This window comes from Narcine bancroftii, chromosome 6 (genome assembly GCF_036971445.1).
Source record: "Narcine bancroftii isolate sNarBan1 chromosome 6, sNarBan1.hap1, whole genome shotgun sequence".
NCBI classification, from domain to species: domain Eukaryota; kingdom Metazoa; phylum Chordata; class Chondrichthyes; order Torpediniformes; family Narcinidae; genus Narcine; species Narcine bancroftii.
Genome location: NC_091474.1, coordinates 51,450,332 through 51,471,569, shown reverse-complemented (window position 1 = coordinate 51,471,569; position 21,238 = coordinate 51,450,332). Strand labels below are relative to the sequence as shown.

At 38.2% G+C, this 21,238-nt stretch overlaps 1 protein-coding gene across 6 annotated transcripts in view; it reads left to right on the top strand.

Annotated features, from left to right (window-relative positions):
• The window catches only part of LOC138736086 (linker for activation of T-cells family member 2-like), a 125,918-nt gene that overhangs the window by 68,221 nt on the left and 36,459 nt on the right, over nucleotides 1-21,238 (top strand). For 5 of the 6 annotated variants that reach the window (XR_011340084.1, XM_069884980.1, XM_069884982.1 and 2 more), the window contains exons 3-4: nucleotides 14,467-14,512; nucleotides 16,169-16,212. Coding sequence is in view for 5 of the 6 variants with exons in the window: in XM_069884980.1 (XP_069741081.1) it covers nucleotides 14,467-14,512; nucleotides 16,169-16,212 (90 nt within the window). In the remaining variant the exon portion in view is untranslated. Of the gene's footprint in view, nucleotides 1-243; nucleotides 308-14,466; nucleotides 14,513-16,168; nucleotides 16,213-21,238 lie in introns of those variants that run through there. The other variant, XM_069884981.1, reaches the window with a different exon arrangement.

The window sequence follows — 21,238 nt, the reverse complement described above, 5'->3', positions numbered from 1 at the left end:
TGTAAGAAGTTTTAACTTGCCAACTATAACCATCAGCTCTGACTTTTAAGCCATTTTTAAATTAACCACTGAAGGGTTCGCTATGAACTGGTCAATATTCATAGTTGCTGGTTTTTCTGCTGGTGATTTATACACTCACCATTTATTTTTAATTTCAAGCTGGAGGTTGAGTCAAACTCAGACAACTGATAACTAAGCACAAGTCGATCACCCCTAAAGCTTCCAAATTGGTTTGATCACGGACGATGGCCCCAAATTATGTTACAAGGTCAAACCAGCAACCACAAAGAAGGCATATCACACAGGGGTAAAGATGAACACTATTTACTTTATTTACTAATAAATACTTTATTAATACTAATACCTTATTATGAACTTTATTTACAAAAATTCACCTTCAAACTTTAATTCCAAATCCTCCCTTTTATAACAATGCCCACTGGTTACTATGCAAATCTCGATAATAGTGTAAAACTAATAAATTCCACAGCCTAAATATAACATATGTAATTAAAGTCTAAGTTATATTTCCAACCAGCCCACAGAAAAACTTAGACACAAAACACACAAGACTCACAAAACTTCAATTTCAACCGAAGCAAAGATCATAAACAAAATTCAGTCTGTTTGGTAAACTGAAGCCAAATGATCTTTAGAGAGAGAGAGAGAGAGAGAGAGAGAGAGAGAGAGAGAGAGAGAGAGAGAGAGAGAGAGAGTGCACAAAATTTGAAGTTGTCTTGTGTTGCTTGCAGAGAGAGGAACAACTGGCTCCCTTCGGAATGTTCATCCTTTTTTGAAATCCCAACATTCTAAACTGTCCTCCAGACTATGACTCATGCTCTGGGCCACCTTCCACTCCACAGTACCCCCAGTGGTGGTTTATCGTCCAAGTCCAGAAATTTTTAGATCATTTTCTGCACATGCTCAGTCCGCCTCCCACTCTCTCAGTAGTCTACCTTCACCTGGGTTCTCTAAGGCAAACTGTCACTTTTTAACATAAAACCACACAACACATAGGCCTATACACAACACAGAACTCTGTAACAATATTCAGACAACATCAGAGCAAACTTTCAAGACTTTTTAAAGTATTTATTTTGGGTATTTATTAGTCCAACTGGGGGAAGACAGAATTATACTTCTTCCTTTGCTATCAGGCCATGGCCCCCTACTTTCTCACCCACTGTGTACAGACCAATTTGTTGCCCAGGATGGTATACTTTCCCCCTCAAATAGAAAGGTGATATACCTTGACTTGGCTGCCCAATTATATTTCTTAATGTCTGGAAATTTTAAACCACCCAAACTGTAGTCCCATATTAATTTCTCCATGGAGACTCTGGCTACCTTACCATTCCAAAGAAATCTTCTAATATGTGAGTGTAGGTTTTGAAAGAATCCTCGAGGCAATACCATGAGCAAAGTTTGGAAGAGGTACTGAAGACACAGAAATTCAATTTTAACTCAATTTAACAACTAACGAATATGGACCATACGGGCTTTGTGCAAAAGACGCAAACCTCAGGCAACATCTGTTGTCTATTTAGTATAATACATCTGGCACAGCGAAGGGATGACAAAAGTATAGCGGTATCCTTAGATGGAGAGAGTTTGACAGGTTAGAGTGTGTTATATAGTCAGAATAATGTGAACTATTTTGTAACTGTGTAAGAATACACCCTTCTCACTGTAGTAACTGTAGTGTGTATGAGTGTGTATGTGAACAGTTTCCTGTGCTGGTAGAAGGCATCAGTAAGTAAAGTCTCTTTTGTTATTTGAATCTTGCATCCCTAAGTTATTTTAGAAGCCTCCCAAGTAATCCAGAGACATAACATGGTGGCAGTGGTATAAGAGAACAAGAATAAAGCCATACAATTGATTGTAAGTCACTGAAATAGAAAGGGAAAGAAGAGAAAAAACATTCCTGAAAAAAATGGCTGGAGCAACAGCAGTTCACCCAGTGATGGACGGGAGGATGAAGACATTGTTGAATCGTTTAAAAAGTTTCAGCAGAAACACAATTTAGCATTTGAAAGCTATTTTAAAAATGCAACTACAGAGGAGAAGGTCAGTTATCTACTTCTCTGGACAGGGGAGTGAGATCTTGTCTTATTTAATAGCTGGGAGCTTATAGAGGTGGAGAAAAATGATCCCGAGCAGATATTTGCAAAGTTTGTTTCTCACCTTGAACCCAGGTCTAATCATAGAATTAAGTGCTATGAATTTCAAGGCTTAATGCAAGAAACTGATGAAACTGTTGATAACTTCCTCACTAGACTAAAAATTGTTGTTGCAAAGTGCAGATGGAAGAATATAGAGGAAAGATTAGTTGATCAACTAATATGGGGGAGTTCTGATGGCTTCAAGCCAGCCGAAGCTATATACACAGCCAGAGCCTTCAAAGATACAAGGATGCAAATGAAATCCCTATCAATGCAGACCCACCCACAGCAAAGAGAAAGAAGGGTTGATGCTATAAAGAACACAATCAGAAAAGTGCAAACCCCCAAGACCTGCAGTAAGGGCAGCAGACAACACCCCTTCAATGACCGTAACAAATGACCCACATACAGTTTTGAATTTAGACCCTGTGTTAAAGCAAACCACTGGGCAAAGATGTGCAAGTCTGGTATGAAGAAAACAGTGATACCAGTGAAGAAAAAAGACAAGAAGAAGAATCGTTTGAAGGAAATGCTGGGAGGGTTTTGATGGTTAACTGTAAAATTTTTGCTGAATCATGGACTTTGTTAAATATTTATGCACCTAATGTAGATGATGAACCATGCCAGAGGCTTTTTATTGTTAAATCAGGCCAATGACAATATTTTGGATGAAGGAGATTTTGACTGTGTTTTGGATCCTTTATTGGATAGATCTCCGAAAAGTATAAGAAAATCAAAGGTGGCATTACAAATAGAAGCTTTGATGAAAGATCTGAATTTGGTTGATGTTTGGAGGAGAGTAAATCCTACAGAGAAAGACTTTTCTTTTTAATTCATCTAGACATGATTCATTTTCTAGAATAGACTTTTTCTTGGTTTCAGCACATTACAGGGTAGAACACTACAGGCTGAATATAAAAGTTGGGTTATATCAGACTATTCCATGTTATTTTACTCCTGTGTAAGTCCAGAAATGGTGCAATCGTCTTATAGATGGAGGTTTAATACAACGTTATTGAAGAAACCAGAGTTTATTACTTTTATTAAGGAGCAGATTACTTTGTTTCTGAGTGAGAATGTCAATTCAGTATATAATAATTTTATACTGTGGGATGCTTTGAAAGCATATTTACGAGGGCAAATTATTAGCTATACTACGAAATTTAAAAAACAATATGTGGCGGAAAGTTTAACATTGGAGAAACAAATTACTGAGTTGGAAAAGGAATTTCAGAAAGGTGTTACAGAAGATTAAAAAAAAGCTGCTTTAACGAAGTTGAAATTACTTTATAATACATTACAAACATATCAGTATGAGCGTTTAATTTATCGATCTAAGCAATGTTATTATGAATTGGGTGAGAGAGCTCATAAGGTACTAGCATGGCAGGTAAAAACAGAACAGATATCCTGAACAATTAATGTTGTGAAAAAGAATTCAACAGTTACCTATAAACCTCAGGAAATTAATAACCAGTTTTATTCATTTTACCAGAAATTATATACTTCTGAGGGAAAGCAGGAGGCTGATTCTATTGAATCTTATTTATCAAAATTAAATTTACCTGTTTTAGGGGAGGAGGAGGTTAAAGAATTGAAAGGTCCATTCACGGATTTTGAGATTAAAGAGGCTATACAGGAGATACCGAATAGAAAGTCGCCAGGAGATGATGGATTCTCAGTTGAATTTTATAAAGTATTTTATGAAGATTTATCCTCTATATTTGGAGATGTATTGCAGCAAGTAACTAAGGAGCAGTTGTTACCAAAATCTTGTTCGAGTGCTATAATTACTGTGATTCCTAAGAAAGATAGGGACCCATTGAAAGTGTCTTTGTATAGGCCTATTTCCTTATTAAATGTAGATTATAAAATTATAGCGAACATGTTAGCGAATAGACTTGCCAAATATTTACCTCAGTTGATACATACAGATCAAACAGGTTTTATTAAAAATAGAAATGCATCTGATAACATCCTCAGATTGATAACATTGGTCAATGCATTTAGACAGCAACCCAACCACCCAATGGTGGTTGTGCTGGATGCGGAAAAAGCCTTTGATAGGATTGAGTGGAATTTTTTATTTAAAGTGTTAGAGAAGTTTAATTTTGGCCCTTATTTTATTGGTTGGGTTAAGGCTTTATATACAAACCCAGTTGCTAGGGTGGTGACAAATGGCCAAATTTCTTTACCATTTAAATTAATGCGATTGACTTGACTTATTTGCATTGGCTCAGACAATACAACAGAATTATAAGATTAAAGGAATTAAAATTGTGGATGATGAATATAGATTAATTTGTTTGCAGATGATGTGTTGGTATATTTGACAGAACCGGAACGATCTTTGAAATATTTACAAGATTGTTTGTTAAAATTTGGGGAGTTGTCTGGATATAAAGTAAATTGGGATAAGAGTGAAATATTGCCAGTTGGGGATTGAGATTATTCAGAATATAAAAGAATTATAAAATTAAAGTGGTCAGATAGAATTAAATATTTAGGTGTGGTAGTAAATGCAGATTATCAATCTTTATATAAATTAAATTATGTTCCTTTATTAAAAAGGATTAAAATGGATTTGACTAAATGGAAAGATCTGCCTTAACATTAATTGGTTGAGTAAATTGCATTAAAATGAATATTTTTCCTCGAATTCAATGTTTTTTTCAGTGTTTACTTTCATGTAAACCATGTTTACTTTCAAAGGGTTTTTTTCAGGATCTGAATAGAGCAGAGCGGGAATTTTTATGGAAGGGAAAATTAGCATGAGTAGCTTTGCATAAACTTGCATGGAAATAAGCATTAGGTGGATTGCAGTTACCTCATTTTCAAAATTATTATGAAGCAGCTCAGTTGAAATTTGTTAGTAGATTGATGGATATGGACCAACCTTCGAGTTGGGCAAAGGTGGAAATGGCTTGTATATCTGAAGTTGAGATACATCAGTTTATATTTAAGTGGAATGGGAATTTATTGCGGGAATGCAATATGCCGGTATTAAAACATTTGTTAAGGATATGAGTTAAACGAAATATGGTTTTAGGATCAAAAGGTAAATTATCAATTCAAACCCCATTATATCATAATCAGCTTATACCTTTTTCAATGTCCAATAATCATTTAAAGAGATAGAATTCTAAAGGTATTAAGATAGTTTAGGACTGTTTTGAAGAAGGCCAGTTTCTTTCCTTTAATCAGCTAAGGGAGAAATTTGATACATCTGTAAACTCTTTATTTGCGTATTATCAACTTTGATAAAAAATAATTATGGTAAAGAGATGAATTTACCCATGTTGACGAAATTTGAGTTTTTGATTTCTTCTGTACCTAAGAAAGGTTATATTTCGGGTATGTACCAATTGTTACAAGATGCGATGGATAAACCAGATTGGGAGAAATCTAGACTTAAATGGGAAAGTGATTTAACATATTTTTCCCAAAGATAATTGGGAGGCTATGTGCCATGATACTGTAACTAAAGTGACAAATGTACGATATGGAATGGTTAATTATAATTTTTTGAATCAGTTATATTTGACTCCAGAGAAATTTAAAAAATATGGGTTTTGTAATTCGGATTCTTGTTTTAGATGTGGATTATGTACTGGAATTTTTTTACATGCTGTCTGGTCTTGTGTTAAAGTACAACCATTTTGGGAAAGAATTAGATTGATTTTGGAAAAATTATTTAACATTAAATTGCTATTTTTTTGTTGGGATATATGGTTTCTTTGAAAGGACTAGGGTTGGATAAATTTCAAATTGCATTTGTACGTCTGGTACTGTCTGTAGCACAAAAATGTGTAGCTAGTACTTCAAAAGATAATGTGGAAATTAACATAATACCCTGGCATCATGAATTGAAAATGTATTATTATGGAAAAAATTACACATGATTTACATGATAATTATTCATTTTTTGTTAAAATGTGGTCTCCTTATTTGGAGTATATGAATTTGGAAATACTTTGAAATATTCTTTATATCAACTGTATTGTTTTTATATTTGGCTCCCCTTAAGGGAGCTGGCTAAAGGGGTGGGAGGGTGGGTGGTTTTTTTTTAAATATAAAAATTTGTTCTTCACTTTTCTTTGTTATGTTTAACTGTATTTTGATTAAAGTCTTTATTTATAAAAACAAAGCAATATCCTTCCACTCAGACTCTACCACCAGATGTTCCCAGAGAGCCTAATAAATGGGAATCCAAATGACAGTGCATTGGAAACAGCAAATATCACATTAACAGCCTATGGTGGACCATAATCAATCAGCTAGGGAGAGTTAATATGGCACTCAGTTGGAGCAAACTTGTTCACCGAGAATCAAGAGTGGTATTTAATATTAGCCTGTAACTACTCTGTTTCCATTTGTAAAAAGGATGAAAGACCTGAAAGCATCAACATTCACCTCAGAAATGAGAGCGCTCCTTGCTGAACAAGGAATACCCGAGCAAGTAATATGTGACAATGAAACACAGTTCTCATCACAAGAATTCAGAAAGCTGGCTGTAGAGTATGGGTTTGTTATCACTACATCATCCCCAAACTACCCCAAAGATCATGGGTTCATTGAAGGACGAGTGCAAACTGTGAAACACACACTAGTTAAGTGTCACAAAACAAAAGAAGACCCAGACATAGCTCTTCTATCATTACGAGCAACACCTTTATGGGCTGACATGAAGACCATAACAGAACTTCTCAATGGCAGGAGATATGAAACAACTCTGCCAAGCAAATTACCCCCTCCAGAAGACCAGGAGGAAACCAGAAGAAGACTGGCTGACATGCAAGAAGAAGGACTCCAACATTATAATAAATATGCACAAACATTGACAGAATTCATCAGGGGGCAGCATGTGCATATTCAAGAGCTGATGTTGAAAACATGGACCCCAGCAAAGGTTATCAGAGAAGCTGAGACACCAAATTGTCGAGACAGACTCTGGCCATCAGCTGAGGAGGATCAGAATTCACATCCGGTCGACACAAGATGTGATGAAGCAAAAAGATTTAATACCAGCAAAACCTGCAACACCAATATCAAGTGAAGAGACCACAACCACTAATACCATAACATCAACACAGCAGTTGTCAGGTGAAGCACAACAAACTACATCACCTACATGTGAACCAGCAACACAGAGCCCATCAGTCACAGCCAAATCCACAAGATGGCGAAGGAATGTAATGCCGTCAGTGCGATATTGATAAGAACGATTTTAAAATATTTGTGTAAATAAACTAGTTTACAAGTTCAGTTATTAGGTTGCACTGGAAAGAAAGTGATAAAGAACACTAAATTTTTCTTTATCTTGAGAAGGAGGGATGCTATATAGTGAGGATAATGTGAACTATTTTGTAACCACATAAGAATACATTCTTCTCACTGTAGTAACTGTAGTGCACCACTGTGAGGCATGTGTGAACAGTTTCCAGAGATAGTGGAAGGCATCAGTAAGTAAAAGTCTCTTCTGTTATCTGAATCTTGCATCTCTAAGTTATTTAAGAAGCCTCCCAAGTAACCCAGAGACATAACAGAGTGGGACTTTTTATTCAAAGTGCTGGAAAAATTGGAGGTGGGGCCAACTTTTATAAATTGGATAAGGACACTAATTCAAGCTCCCAAGGCTAAAGTTGTGACCAATGGGCAAATTTATCCAGCTTTCCCACTATCTAGATCTAGTAAGCAGGGATATCAACTATCACCAGCTCTATTCATCTTAGCTATTGAATCATTGGCTGAGGCCATTCAACAGGATTAAGGAATTTGGGTGGGCCAGGAAGATCACAAAATCAATTTATATGCCGATGATATGCTAGTATATCTGACAGACCCAATAGACTCACTGGCTAAATGACACTCTATTCTGGAAGATTATGGGGAAGTTTCTGGATATAAAATCAATTGGGATAAAAGTGAGATTTTGCCATTTACTAAAGGGGATTACAGCCAGTACCAACAAAATAGTCAAATGAATTGGCCGCAAGACAGATCATATACCTAGGAGTTAGAGTGATCAACTTGAATAATTTATATTAGTTGAATTACATCCCCTTCCTTAGAAAGATTGAGGAAGGCTTGAATAGATGGTTGGTCTTGCCTAGCACACTGGTAGGCAGGGTTAGTTGTGTAAAAATATTTAAATTCTTTATAAAATTCAGGCAGAAAGCCATCTTTTCCCAGAGATTTATTACTTTGTAATGAACCTATTGCCTCTCTCACCTCTATCTGTGTGAGGTACGCACTCAATTCTGTCTGTTCTTCCATACTAAATCTTAGTAAACTTATCTGAGATAGATATCCATTAATTTTATTATCATCCTTAAGGATTCCCATCTATATAGTTTTGAATAAAAACTCTTAAGAGATTCATTTATTTCTTGAAGTTTATAACTAATAACATTGGAGTCATTTTTAATTACTTTAATCGTTCTTGAAACCTGCTGCGCTTTTAGTTGCCATGCAAGTACTTTATGTGATTGTTTGCCTAATTAACCTCCGTTTAATTCTTGTAATCACTTTCTCGTTCTGTAAGTTTGTAATGTATGATACTGAAATTTTATATTAATTAGTTGTCTGTGTTTATCTTCAGAACTTCTCCTTTGAAGTTCCTTTTCCAAAACCACTATTTCTTTTTCTAATTGATCTATTTCTTTCATATACTCCTTTTTTGAATTTAGAAGTAAAATATAATTTGCATTGTCAAATACACTTTCAGAGCATTCCCTCAATGTAGTCCTCTTGTTTAAAAAGGTAATAGGGAGAATCCTGAGAATTGTAGTCTTATGTCCATGTTGTGTAAACTTATGGTGAGGATTCATAAGGATAGGATCTATGAGCAGTTGGAGAAGTCCAGTCCACTCAAGGATAGTCAGCATGGCTTTGTGAAGGGAAGGTCATGCCTCATGAGTCTAATTGAGTTTTTAAGGAGGTAACAAAAACAATTGATGAGGGTAGATGATAGCTGTGGTCAGCATGAATTTTAGCAAAGCATTTGACAAGGTCCCTCATGAGAGACTCATCCAGAAAGTCATGAGGCACTGGATCAGTGAACCTTGGCTGTGTGGATACAAAAATTGGCTTGCAGTTAGAAAGCAGAGAGTAGAAATGGAAGGAAAGAATTCTGCCTGGAGGTTGGTGACTAGTGGAGTGCCGCAAAGATTTGTTCTGGGACCCCTGTTCTTCGTGATTTTTATAAATGACCTGGATCAAGAGGTGGAAGGATGGGTCCACATGTTTGCGGATGATACAAAGGTTGGAGGAGTTGTGGATGGAGCTGAAGGTTGTCAAGGTTACAAGAGGATATAAACAGGATGCAGAGTTGATAAGTGTGAGGTGATGCATTTTGGAAGAACAAACCAGAAGGCTAAGTACAGGGTTAATGGTCGGTTATGTAAGAGTGTGGATGGACCTTGGGGTTCAAATCTATACATCCCTCAAGGTTGCAGCATAGGATAATTAAGAAGGCCTGTGGGATGCTGGGCTTCATTAATAGGGGGATTGAGTTCAAGAGTAGAGAGGTCATGTTGCAACTCTACAAATCTCTGGTGAGACCACACTTGCAGAATAGTGTTCAGTTCTGGTCACCTATAGGAAGGATGTGGAAGTTATGGAAAGGGTGCAGAGGAGATTTACCAGGATGTGGCCTGGACTGGAAAATAAGTCTTATGAGGCAAGGTTAGTAGAATTGGGACTTTTGCCTCTCAAAATCTTGTAGATCTCTGTCAAGTCTCCTCTCATCCTTTTATGCTCCAAAGAGATAGGGCAGACAGCCAGCACCTGTTTCACAAGGCAGGAATAGCAAACACCAGAGGACATCTGTACAAAGTCAAGGGAGGAAAGTTTAGGGAGACATCAGGGGTAAGTTTTTTTCCACAGAGAGTTGTGGGTGACTGGAATGCCTTGCCTGGGATGGTTGTGGAGGATGAAACATTAGGGGTATTTAAGAGACTCTTAGACAAACACATGGATGGAAGAAAAATAGAGGGTTATGGGAAAGGTTAATACTCTTTTTTTTAAAACTTTATTTAAGATTTTATAACATGAATAACATATAGGATTACATTAAAAAAATTAAGAATAAAATAATAAAATTACAATACAATATCAGTAATCTAAATAAACTATACCCTCCCCAATAATTATTACACAATAATAACCCAACTCAAATTAGTCCAACCCCCCCTTTCCCCCCCAAATAAAGAGTGAAGAATTAATAAAGTTAATAATATATGTGAGAAAAAAAACCCACTTACAAAAAAAACAAAAACATAACCGATTAAAATACTAACAAAAAAAAAGTAATTAATACTAAGATATCAGACTTTAAAAACATATTTAAATCAAACTTAAATGCATATATTTAACAAACGGAGTTAAGATGAAACATATATTTAACTCAAACTTAATATAAAAAATTAGTAAAGTTAGTAACATTATCTATCAAAAATTCTTAAACAATAATCAATTCTTAAAAAAAAATTGTAGCATGAAAAAAAAGATGAAAAAAAAACTTTCTCTATAGAGATAAACCTTCACCAAATATCAACTAACTTCACATCTATCATCATATTAGTCACATAAACCACCATCTTAAAACAAAATTCAAACCTCATTAAGCATTGTACAATTCAATTTTAGTACTCTTCCACCATTTTTCCCTTTTACTCTTGAATAGTTATCCAATAAAAGCTCCAATACCACATTTAAATATCCCCAATCATTACGTTAAAATTCAGATATCCAAATAATAAAAACACATCTACAACGAAATCTATATCTTCAACAAATGGAGCATAAACCACAAACAAAATTCAAGCCTCATTAAGAATTGTACAATTCAATTTATAACTTTCACCATTATTCCCTTCGTTCTATAACTAAAATAGCAAAATAATATACACCAGAATTACCACTCCTTTCACCTTAAAGTTAAAGAAAAAATATTAAAAAAGCTTATCCATCCCATTCACATTTAAATTTCAGATATTCCTTATCTACTGAATAAACTTTACAAAAAAAACCACATCAATTTTTAGTTTTTTAAACAATCAAATATTTTCTTATGCTTTTTTTTAATATTTAAACAAAAAAAAACCCCTTCACTCTTTAATCTAATAATACAAAAAAAAAGGAAAAAAAAACGGGTAGGAAGTTAAAAATCAGCTCCAACTGCCGAGTCACTATTACAACCATTCCTTCTTGGAGCACGGCTCTTTTCTTCCATCTCTTGTCTCCTTAGAGATCACGGCGGATTATGTCTCTGTTGAAACTGAGTAATTGGCAGCTCTTGAGCAAATGCTATAGCTTCCTTTGGAGAATCAAAGAACTTTGATTGGCAACCATCTTGAAAAACCTTCAAAACAGCTGGATATCTAAAGGTTGCCTTGTAACCTATCTTCCACAACAACTCTTTAGCAGGATTGAAGTTAATACTCTTTTTAAGGAATATATGGGTTGGCACAACATTGAGGGCTGAAGACCCTGTACTGTGCTGTAGTATTCTATGTTCTATGGCAGGGGTGGCCATCCTTTTAATGTTTAATTTAGACATACTGCACAGTAACAGGCCATTTCAGCCAACGAGTCCATGGTGGCCAATTAACCTACATCTGCATTACACACTCGTGGGCCAAAATGGCCTGTTACCATCCTGTATGTCTAAATTAAACATTAAAAGTTTGCCCAACCCAGTTAAGGGGTTACAGTCTAATGAGAATGGGGAAGCAATTTAGGATGGAAATGAGGAGAAAATTCTTCACTCAGAAAGTTGTGAATCTGTGAAACTCCTGCTACCGAAAGTTGGTAAAGCCGGTCTGTTAGATATATTCAAAAGGTGTTGGATGGTACTATTCTGGCTTAAGGGATCGAAGGGTAGGGAGAGAAAGCAGAAATATGGGACTGAGGTTGCATAATCGGCCATGATAGTATTGAATGATGGTGCAGTTTGAAGGACTGAATGACCTTCTCCTATTTTCTATGATTTTATATATTAGTGAAAAAATGCAATGACAAACATTTAAATTTGCCGTTGATGAAGTCCAGGAGAAATATATCCTATTAATAATGAGGACAAACAATCACAGGTTGCACATCTTGGATGAATAAAGATGTATCTGCAAACATTATGCTGAAGAGAAGCATTTAGTTAGAACTCCCGGTGTCAGGGTTATCAAGTCCTCTGTCTTCTGCAGCAGGTCTTAAGATCATTGGAGATGTTTGGTGTGTGTGGGGACATCCTGATTTAGAACAGGATCACACCCCCAGTGCTCTTCCTTCCCTGAAGTTATGGAGTTGTACGGTGCAGATCTAGGCTCAACAGTCCATCATGTCCTTGCTCACCTTCTCCACTAACCCTACTCACCTCTATTTGGTCAATAGTCTCCATTGTCTCTTTATTTGGAGATTCAGCTTGAAGACATTTAACATAGAACATTACAGTGCAATACAGGCCCTTCAGCCCATGATGTAGTGCTGATCTGTGTGAACTTCCTCCACAATGACCTCAGCCATTTGCCTACACCCATGTGCCTACTAAGAGTCTTTTGAATGGGAGGATCCAAGATGGCAGCAAGGAAGTTGTAAGGAGATCTGAGAGCTCCCCAAAGAAAAGATAATAAAGAACAGATAAAAGAAGATCCCTGAAAGAAAACCCCAAAGAGACAGATCATCAGAAATATGAATATAAGAAAGAGTGAGTAGGAAAAGAAGAAAAAAAAATGAAGAACCTGGGAGGAAAAGGCTCACTGTGTGGTGGAGGTGGAGAAGCTGACCCCGTGCCTCCATAAACATTGATATTGGTGACAGAAGGGTGAGAAAGGATGGCCCTGAAAAGATTGGATTGTAAGGGAGATGGGAGAAGGCCATGACCAAGGTGGCGGGAGATCCAGTGAGTACACGGGGTGAGTTGGTGGAAGCCTGTGGATGATAGGAGTAACCGAGGCCTGTGTAAGCAGAGTAGGTGGTAGCAGTAGACCACTAGAGGGAATAAAACAGTGGTTCTTAACCTTTTTATTTCCACCCACATCCCACTTTAAGTAATCCCTTTGCCATTGGTGCTCTGTGATTAGGAAGGGATTGCCAAGTAATGTATTCTGTGTTCCCACCACTCTCTGTGTAAAAGAAATTACTCTGACATCTTCCCTGAACTTCCCTCCACTCACTTTAAATCCCCTCTGCACCCACCCCAGCACCTATTGTCTATTGACTATATCAACGTCCTTTCTGTAATGAGGTGAACAGAACTGAACGCCATCCTCCAAGTGTGATCTAACCAGAGTTTATAGAGCTGTAACATTCTCCAGTTTATAAGAACCCTCTTCCATCCTTTGCTTTACTTTATGTTTTTTTTAAATTTACCCACATTTACTGAGGTAGTTATACTTGGATTTCTTTGGTGTTTTGATCGTGTTGGGTTTTCACAATTTAGATACAAATTACTTTTGATTTGGAATCTCTGTCCAATTTAACACTGGCCTTACTTACTCGCTGCTTCCCACTCTGACATTTCATAATCTTCTCTTCTTGCCAGATCACAACCACGGAGTTCTTCTGAGTGGAAGAAAAAGAAAGGTTGATGTTTTGAGCTGAAACCCTTCAACCAGCTCGAAGCATCGACTTTTCCTTTTCAAGTCAAGTTTATTGTCATCTGATTGTACAAGTACAACCCAATGAAACAGCGTTCCCCGGTCCTCGGTGCAAAACATGCAGACACACAACCAGACATAACAAACATAACACACATCCAAATAATAAGCTGGACAAGTTTTAAAAAAAATCTCTACAAATAAATAAATAACTATTGTTTTGTACAAATGAGAGTCTCGGATAAGCAGTTCCTTTGGGCGTTTGGTGTTTTCACTGCCTGAAGGAAGGAACTGTTCCTCAGCCTGACGGTGCCAGTGCTAGCTCTGATCTTCCTGGATCTCTTCCCTGACAGGAGAAGCTGAAGGATGGTGTGTGCGGGGTGGAAGGGGTCCTCCATGATCTTGCACATGCTCATGATACAACAATTCAGGCAGATCACATCGATGGGTGGGGTGGGAAGAGACTCCAATGGTCCCCTCTGCCACGCTTTTTCTCCACGGATGCTATGACCTGCTGAGTTCCTCCAGCAAATTGTATTTGGCTTCAGATTTCAAACCCCTGTAGAGTCTCCCGCATGAGTCAAATGTGATTGAACTTAGGAGGAACCTTCAACATGTACTGAAAGAGCTGGTTTAACTTGATGCAGTTCCACAATTGTGGGCTCCTCACAATGTAACCTAATCTAATGAATGATCTTTTGCATCCACAGCAATAATCAGAGAAGAGACCAGAAGGAAACCCCAAAGCATTCACATGTAAGTCAGGGTTTGGCAGAGGTTAACACCACAATGTGATGTGCATGTGTGAGAAGCAAGGTTATCAGTGTCAATGCAAATATGAAACGGCTAATCATTAATTCTGGATCATTATATTAATGGCACTTGGCACCCATTACTGCTTGCACATTGGAGAAGTAAGGGATAATATATTGTGTTCAGTCCAAAACGGACGTATTGGCTGTCAGTAATTAATAAGACACGCACAGTTGATCAGGGAGCACTTGATGTGGAGGTTGATGCAATCGTAAGTTGAAAAAGTATATCACACCCACCAATTTTTAAAATTAAATTCTAAATACCGACATTCCACACCTACACAGCTGAAAGCACACTGGACATGAAGAATGGTTGAAGTATTGAACTAAAATTAATTGCTGGATGCTAAAGCAACAGGGCCATCAATTTCCCTCTCTTCTGATGATGCTCGAGAACAGCTCATAGAACGTACTGCGTCATTGACACTTCTTGAAGGCACTGGGGCATTAACACTTGTTGATGGTTTAACAGACATAGACTCCTACAGGAAGATATCACGATGGGTTGTTTATAGTGCACCCGTTTGTGTGATCGCTACAGAGATTGCAAGCATGGTTAAGTCAGCATCGCGAGAGAGTATGCCGTACGATACTCTTGAGTGACCCTGCCATCGCGGGGGTGAGTTAGCGTGCCACATATTAGCAGCACGAGAACAGATTGGAATTCAAAATTGAAAGTATGGCTCCGAACCATCATGACTTTGAAAAATCATATGTCGGACCTTCGTAAGTACAGGAGCACCTGTAATGAAGTGGTACCTCACTCCATTCTGAGAGTTCTGTCTGAGCTCAAACAACATTGGTCAGCTAGAAGTAAAATCAAAATGCAGGTTTTGCGTTGCAGGTCATGCAGCAGCTGTGGAGGGGGTGAGGTTTCAGGCCAATCATTTTTTTTTCTCAAAAATGAGAAAGGTTATTGATAGGAAATGATTCCATTCAAGTTTTTTATCATCTGACTGTACATGTACAACAGGATGAAACAGCGTTTCTCAGGATTGCAGTACCCACACACACACAATACACTGCCCATAATCATTACGTAGATACATACAGATATAACATAAAATAAATATTCATTTGTTACCTGCCTATAGATGCTTATAGAAGAGATGCCACTTGGGAAGGGGGGAGGAGAGGAGGGAGGAAGGAGCACAGGCTAATGGGTAGGTCACAGGTGGGTACAGGTGGGAGATTAGATCCCCTCTTTCCCCCTTCCCCCCTCCCCATCTTTTTATTCAGGCACCTGCCAGTTGTTACTTATGCCTGACAAAGGGCCCGGGCCTTTATTTCCTATGGATGCTGCGTGACCTGCTGTGTTTCTCCAGCACATGAGGGTATCACACTCGACCCCCAGCACCTGCAGCCTTTCTTGTTTAACTCCAGGATAGTGCCGACTCCCTTTCTCCTGAGGGCCACTTGCTGTTCCCTGTCATTGCAGAATGCCCAGCCCCTAGGTCAGTGTCTCCTCGATTTGGAGGCTGGTCCCGCTGCATTCCTTATAACCTGCCAGATGTCAGCGAAAAGGAATCGATGCAACAGGCTGAACTTTACCACTAACCAGCCTAAAACAATTAAACATCTGTTTATTTTTTTTCAGGAATGAAACCATGAAAGGCTTTGAAGTGGCAAGATCATATACAGGTAAATGTCACATTGAGTCCATTTTGGCCATCCTGCCTGCATTGGCCCTTTATAAAACTACACAATTTTTCAAGCACTGCTCTCTACCCAAATACCTATTTCTCCTCCCTGATCATATCTCACTTCACTCGGAGTGATGACCCATGCCTTTCAGGTAGTGAACCCGTGATTTGAATCTAAACCTGAACTTTGAACAGATCACAGGAAGCCTGGGTTCCACTGGGTCCAATTCTGCTTCAAACTTCTCAGTCACTGGGCACACCTCTTTTTCTAACTTATTAAGACCATTCATGATTTGAAATTTTTTTTAAAATGAGATTTCCTTTGCTCTAGCCCAACTGGAATCAAAGCCAGCTTCTTCACAGAACATGAGCCTCTCTACACCACAAACCCTGATTCAGTGTGATGCCTGGAAATGAGCACTCTGCTCTGGACAGGATCTAGCCAGTCACTGCAGATACCTCGAGGACGGGCTCAGGCCCGAAATGTCAGTAATAAATCTTTACAACCTGCAGTCACTGCAAGACCGGCTGAGTTCTCCCAACATTTCTGTTTTGAAGCTTTGGCAGTTTCCTGCTCTGATATTCTGTGTTGAAAAATGTCCTTGTTTATCTTGTCACCATCCAAAATGTATATATATATTATTACAAGCTCCCGTTTTAATAAAATGGGATTATCACTGTGAGGGATAGCATAGAGAGGAGGGGCTGAATAGACACAGTTAACATTTAATTTTTCACACAAGCACCAACACAAGTTACAGCCCAGTGACAATTCAATACATTGGAAGAACTGTGGGAAGGTTTGTCACAGTCTGTTCCAAAATTCTATGCATTTGCAAAGACATTGAGATTTTGCAGGGGAGAAACATGCTGATGGGTGAAGAGAAAACACCTCTTTGAAAGCAACATTATAGCCAGGCATTCTTTGAAATTAGAACAAAGTATGCCCTGTGAATGACTGGGCCTTTATTAAAAAGTGTTTTAAAATTAAACACTGTCTAGTTCATTGATTGTTACATGTGGTTCATAACAAAATTGAGGGTTCATCTTCTGGAATTTTACCACATTTGGAACTAATTGAAACTTAACCAAATTGGAAAGCTTATATTGTATGTGCTACAGAAGGCAGCACAGAATTTGGAGCTTTGTAATTGATAAAATTTTGATTGGTGGTTAAATTCCTTTTTACAAGCTAATTCTGCCTGTCCCGCATCGGACTTGTCAGCCACAAACGAGCCTGCAGCTGACGTGGACTTTTTACCCCCTCCATAAATCTTCGTCCGCGAAGCCAAGCCAAAGAAGAGAAATAGCATCAATGGATATTGAACGATTTTTGGAGTCACCGTCTCCTGCAGAGTTGCAGAAGACAAAAAAAGATGTTTTGGTGAATGTTGCTCAACAGTTGGGATTTGCTGAAGGAAAATTACCCATGAGAAAGGTGGAGATAAAGGAAATTATAGCAAGTAAATATGCAGAAGAGGGAAAGTTTAAAGACGTGAAGTTGAGAAATTTTCTGAGAGTAAATCCATTAAAACAGCAGCTGGTGTTGGAAAGGATTGAGTTAAAAAAAATTGGGGCAGAGGAAAAAAGGCAAAGACAGAGTTAAAAAATGGAGTTTGAGGATGCAGAGAGGTAATGGCAATGAGGCAGAGGAAAAAGAGAGACAGTGGAGGTTTGAGGCAGAGTAGAGATGAAGCAGAGTTCTATCTTCTAGTCCAATTGAGAAGTTTATGGCCAGTGAGGTTAGTTCCTCCATTTGATGAAAATGAAATTAATAAATACTTTCAGCATTTTGAAAAGGTAGCTAAAAGTTTAAAATGGCCACGGGGTCAGTGGTCCCTCGTGTTACAAAGTGTAATTAACTGGAAAGCACAGCAGGGTCACTCAGCCCTTACTACAGAACAAGCTGGTCATTAGAGAGTAAAGAAAGCCATGCTTAAAGATCACAAATTAGTTCCTGAAGCTTACAGACAAACAAAAAAAACAGGACTTTGAGGAGATCAATTAATCAATCTTAAATGGATTTTGCCTATGAAGAAGCTGTGGGTTTTGACCGATGGTCACAACAAAAGAAATAAAGAACAGCTACAACAGATTAAGAGAATTGATGAGAGTTGAAGAAATCAAAAGATGTGTTCCTCATGATATAAAATCACACTTAGATGAAAGAGAAAGTAGGAACTTGGCAAGAATCTGCTAAGTTAGCCGATGAGTATGCTCTGACCCACAGGTTAAGTTTATACCCAATAAAGCCTTTCAAAAGGTTAATGTGATTCATCCCAGTAAATTTGAAAATTAATCAGGAAATAATCTGAGAATTAAAGATGAAGCGAAGTAGGACAAGGAAAAACCTTCAGGTCCCCTTTATCATTATTGTAGAAAACCCAGTCATGTGATGACAAATTGTTACAAGCTGAAGAAACACAAAGAGGCAGCGCCATATGCCTGTATTCAAAGAGTAGAGACCTGGAAACAATGAAAGTTTCAGATCTGCTGACATTAGGGATGAGTTTTAATATTTTGTGTCAAAGGGTTTGGTTTTGGTAAAGGAGGGGCATCACAAGTGCTGGTGAAAATACTTTGAGATACTGGGGCAGCCCAGTCATTTTTGTTGAACAGTGTTTTGAAAGTAAGAATTTTTTTATTACTAAAATATTGCCTGGATTGCAGTTTCTAGAACAAAAAGAAAGATTGAGTAAACTGGGTCTTTAATTCATTGGAGTGTAGAAGGTTGAGGGGGGATTTGATAGAGCTACATAAAATTATGAGGGGGATAGACAGAGTAGATGTGAATAGGCTCTTCCCCTTGAAGGTAGGGGAATTTGGAATGTGGGGTCATATGTTAAGGGTTAGAGGGCAAAAGTTTAGAAGTAACATGAGGGGAAACTTCTTCACTCAGAGAGTGGCGGCTGAGTGGAATGACCTAATGATCTTCCGGAAAAGGTGGTTGCAGCAGGGTCAATTTTGCCATTTAAGAGAAGGTTGGATGAGTGCATAGATGTGAGAAGATCGAAGGGTTATGGACAGGAAGTGGGTAAGTGGGACTAGTGGAGTTCTCTTAAATCAGAGCAGACTAGAGGGGCTGAGATGCCCTGTTTCCATACTGTAATTGTTATATAGTTATGAAAAGAATTTATAGGGAAACAGAAAACAGACATTGATCTTGCTGAGGTGAGAAACAAGGTTTTATCTGAGGAAGAAATTGAGAAAGTGCCAGTTGGTTATTATCTTAAAGATGTGCGCTTATGAGAAAGTGGAGACCAAGGGATATAGTTGCTAATGAAGAATGGGCAGTTATTCATCAGGTTGTAGTTCCTAAAGCATATAGGAATGAAATTTTAAACTGGGCCCATAGCACACCCTTGGGTGATCATTTTGGAGTAAAGAACACTGTAGATAAAGTAACAAAACATTTTTATTGGCCTAGTTTAAGGAGGGATATTGTGACTTTTTCAGGATATATCATATTTGTCAGGTTGTGGGTAAACCTAATCAGGGACTACCAAAGGCACCATTGCAACCTATACCTGTTTGTGGAGAACCCTTTTCTAGAGTTAGTGTGGTCTGTGTTGGTCCATTGCCCAAGCTCTTATAAAGAGATGGAGGGAATAGATTATTTAAAAGCAGTGTGGTTGATTCCACTAGCAGGTGAGACTAGAACTGGAAGCACGGCCTCAAGATTCAGGGAGTAGATTGTGGATGGAGATGAGGAGGATCTGCTTGTCTCAAGGGTAGTGAATCTGTAGAATTCTCTGCCCAAGGAAGCACAAGATGCTGCTCCTTTGAATGTATTTAAGACACAGAGAGATCCTTCAGTAATAGGTGAATGAAGGGTTCTGGGGAGAAGGCAGGTGGGGGGAGTGGAATCTACAGCCAAATCAACCATTGAACATTGCAGCATAGTAAGGCCCTTCAATTCAAGACCTCTCTAACCTACTCCACAACAATCTAATCCTTCTCTACCTCTCACCCATCACCCCCGATTTTTTTTTTTTTTTTTTTTACATCCACACACCCATCTCAGAGTCTCTACTATACCAGGCTCCACCACCACCTCAGCTACCTGTCACTCTGTGTATATAAAAAAAAAAACAAAAAAAACTTGTCTCTAAACTTTCTTCCACTCACTTTAATCCTACATCCTCTGGTATTTGCTATTGTTACCTAGGAGAAAGGTGCTGGCTATTCACCCCATCCAAGCCCCTCATAATCTTGTATATCTCGATTCTGTCATCTCTCATCCTTAGCCATGATCTTGTTGAATGGCAGAGCAGGCTCAACAGGCCAGATAGCCTCCTCCTGCTCATATTATGTTTTTAAGACCCATAAGACCTTGGAGCAGAAATAGACTATTCAGCCCATCAATTCTGCCCCACCATTTAATTGTGAGCTGATCCATTTCCCCACTCAGCCCCACTGCCCGGCCTTCTCCCCATAACCTTTAATGCCCTAACTAGTCAAGAACCTATCAATTTCTGCCTGAAATATACCCAATGACTTGGCCCCCACAACGGTCTGTGGCAAAATAATTCCACATATTTACCCATCCATGACTGAAGAAATTCCTCCGGATCCCTGTTCCAATTGGTGCCCTACTCTGTCCACATCTTTCAACATTCAAAATGTTTCAATGAGACCCCGCCCCACCATTCTCTTAAATTCCAAGAGCTGTCAAATGCTCCTCATATGATAACCCTTTCATTGTCATAATCATCCTCGTGAATCTTCTCTGTACCCACTCTAACATCAGCACATCCTTTCTTAAACCAAGAGCCAACATTGCTCACAATACTCCACATGAGGTCTCACCAGGGCCTTATAAAGCCTCAACATCACATCCCTGGACTGGTATTCTATTCCCCTGGAAACGAGCACCAGCATTGCTTTTGCCTTCTTCACCACCATCTGAACTTGCAAGTTTACCTTCAGACTATCCTGCACGAGGACTCCCAGGTCCCTTTGCCTCTGGGATTTTTTTTATGGTCTCTTCATTTAAAAAATAATCTGCCTGTTTATTTATTTTC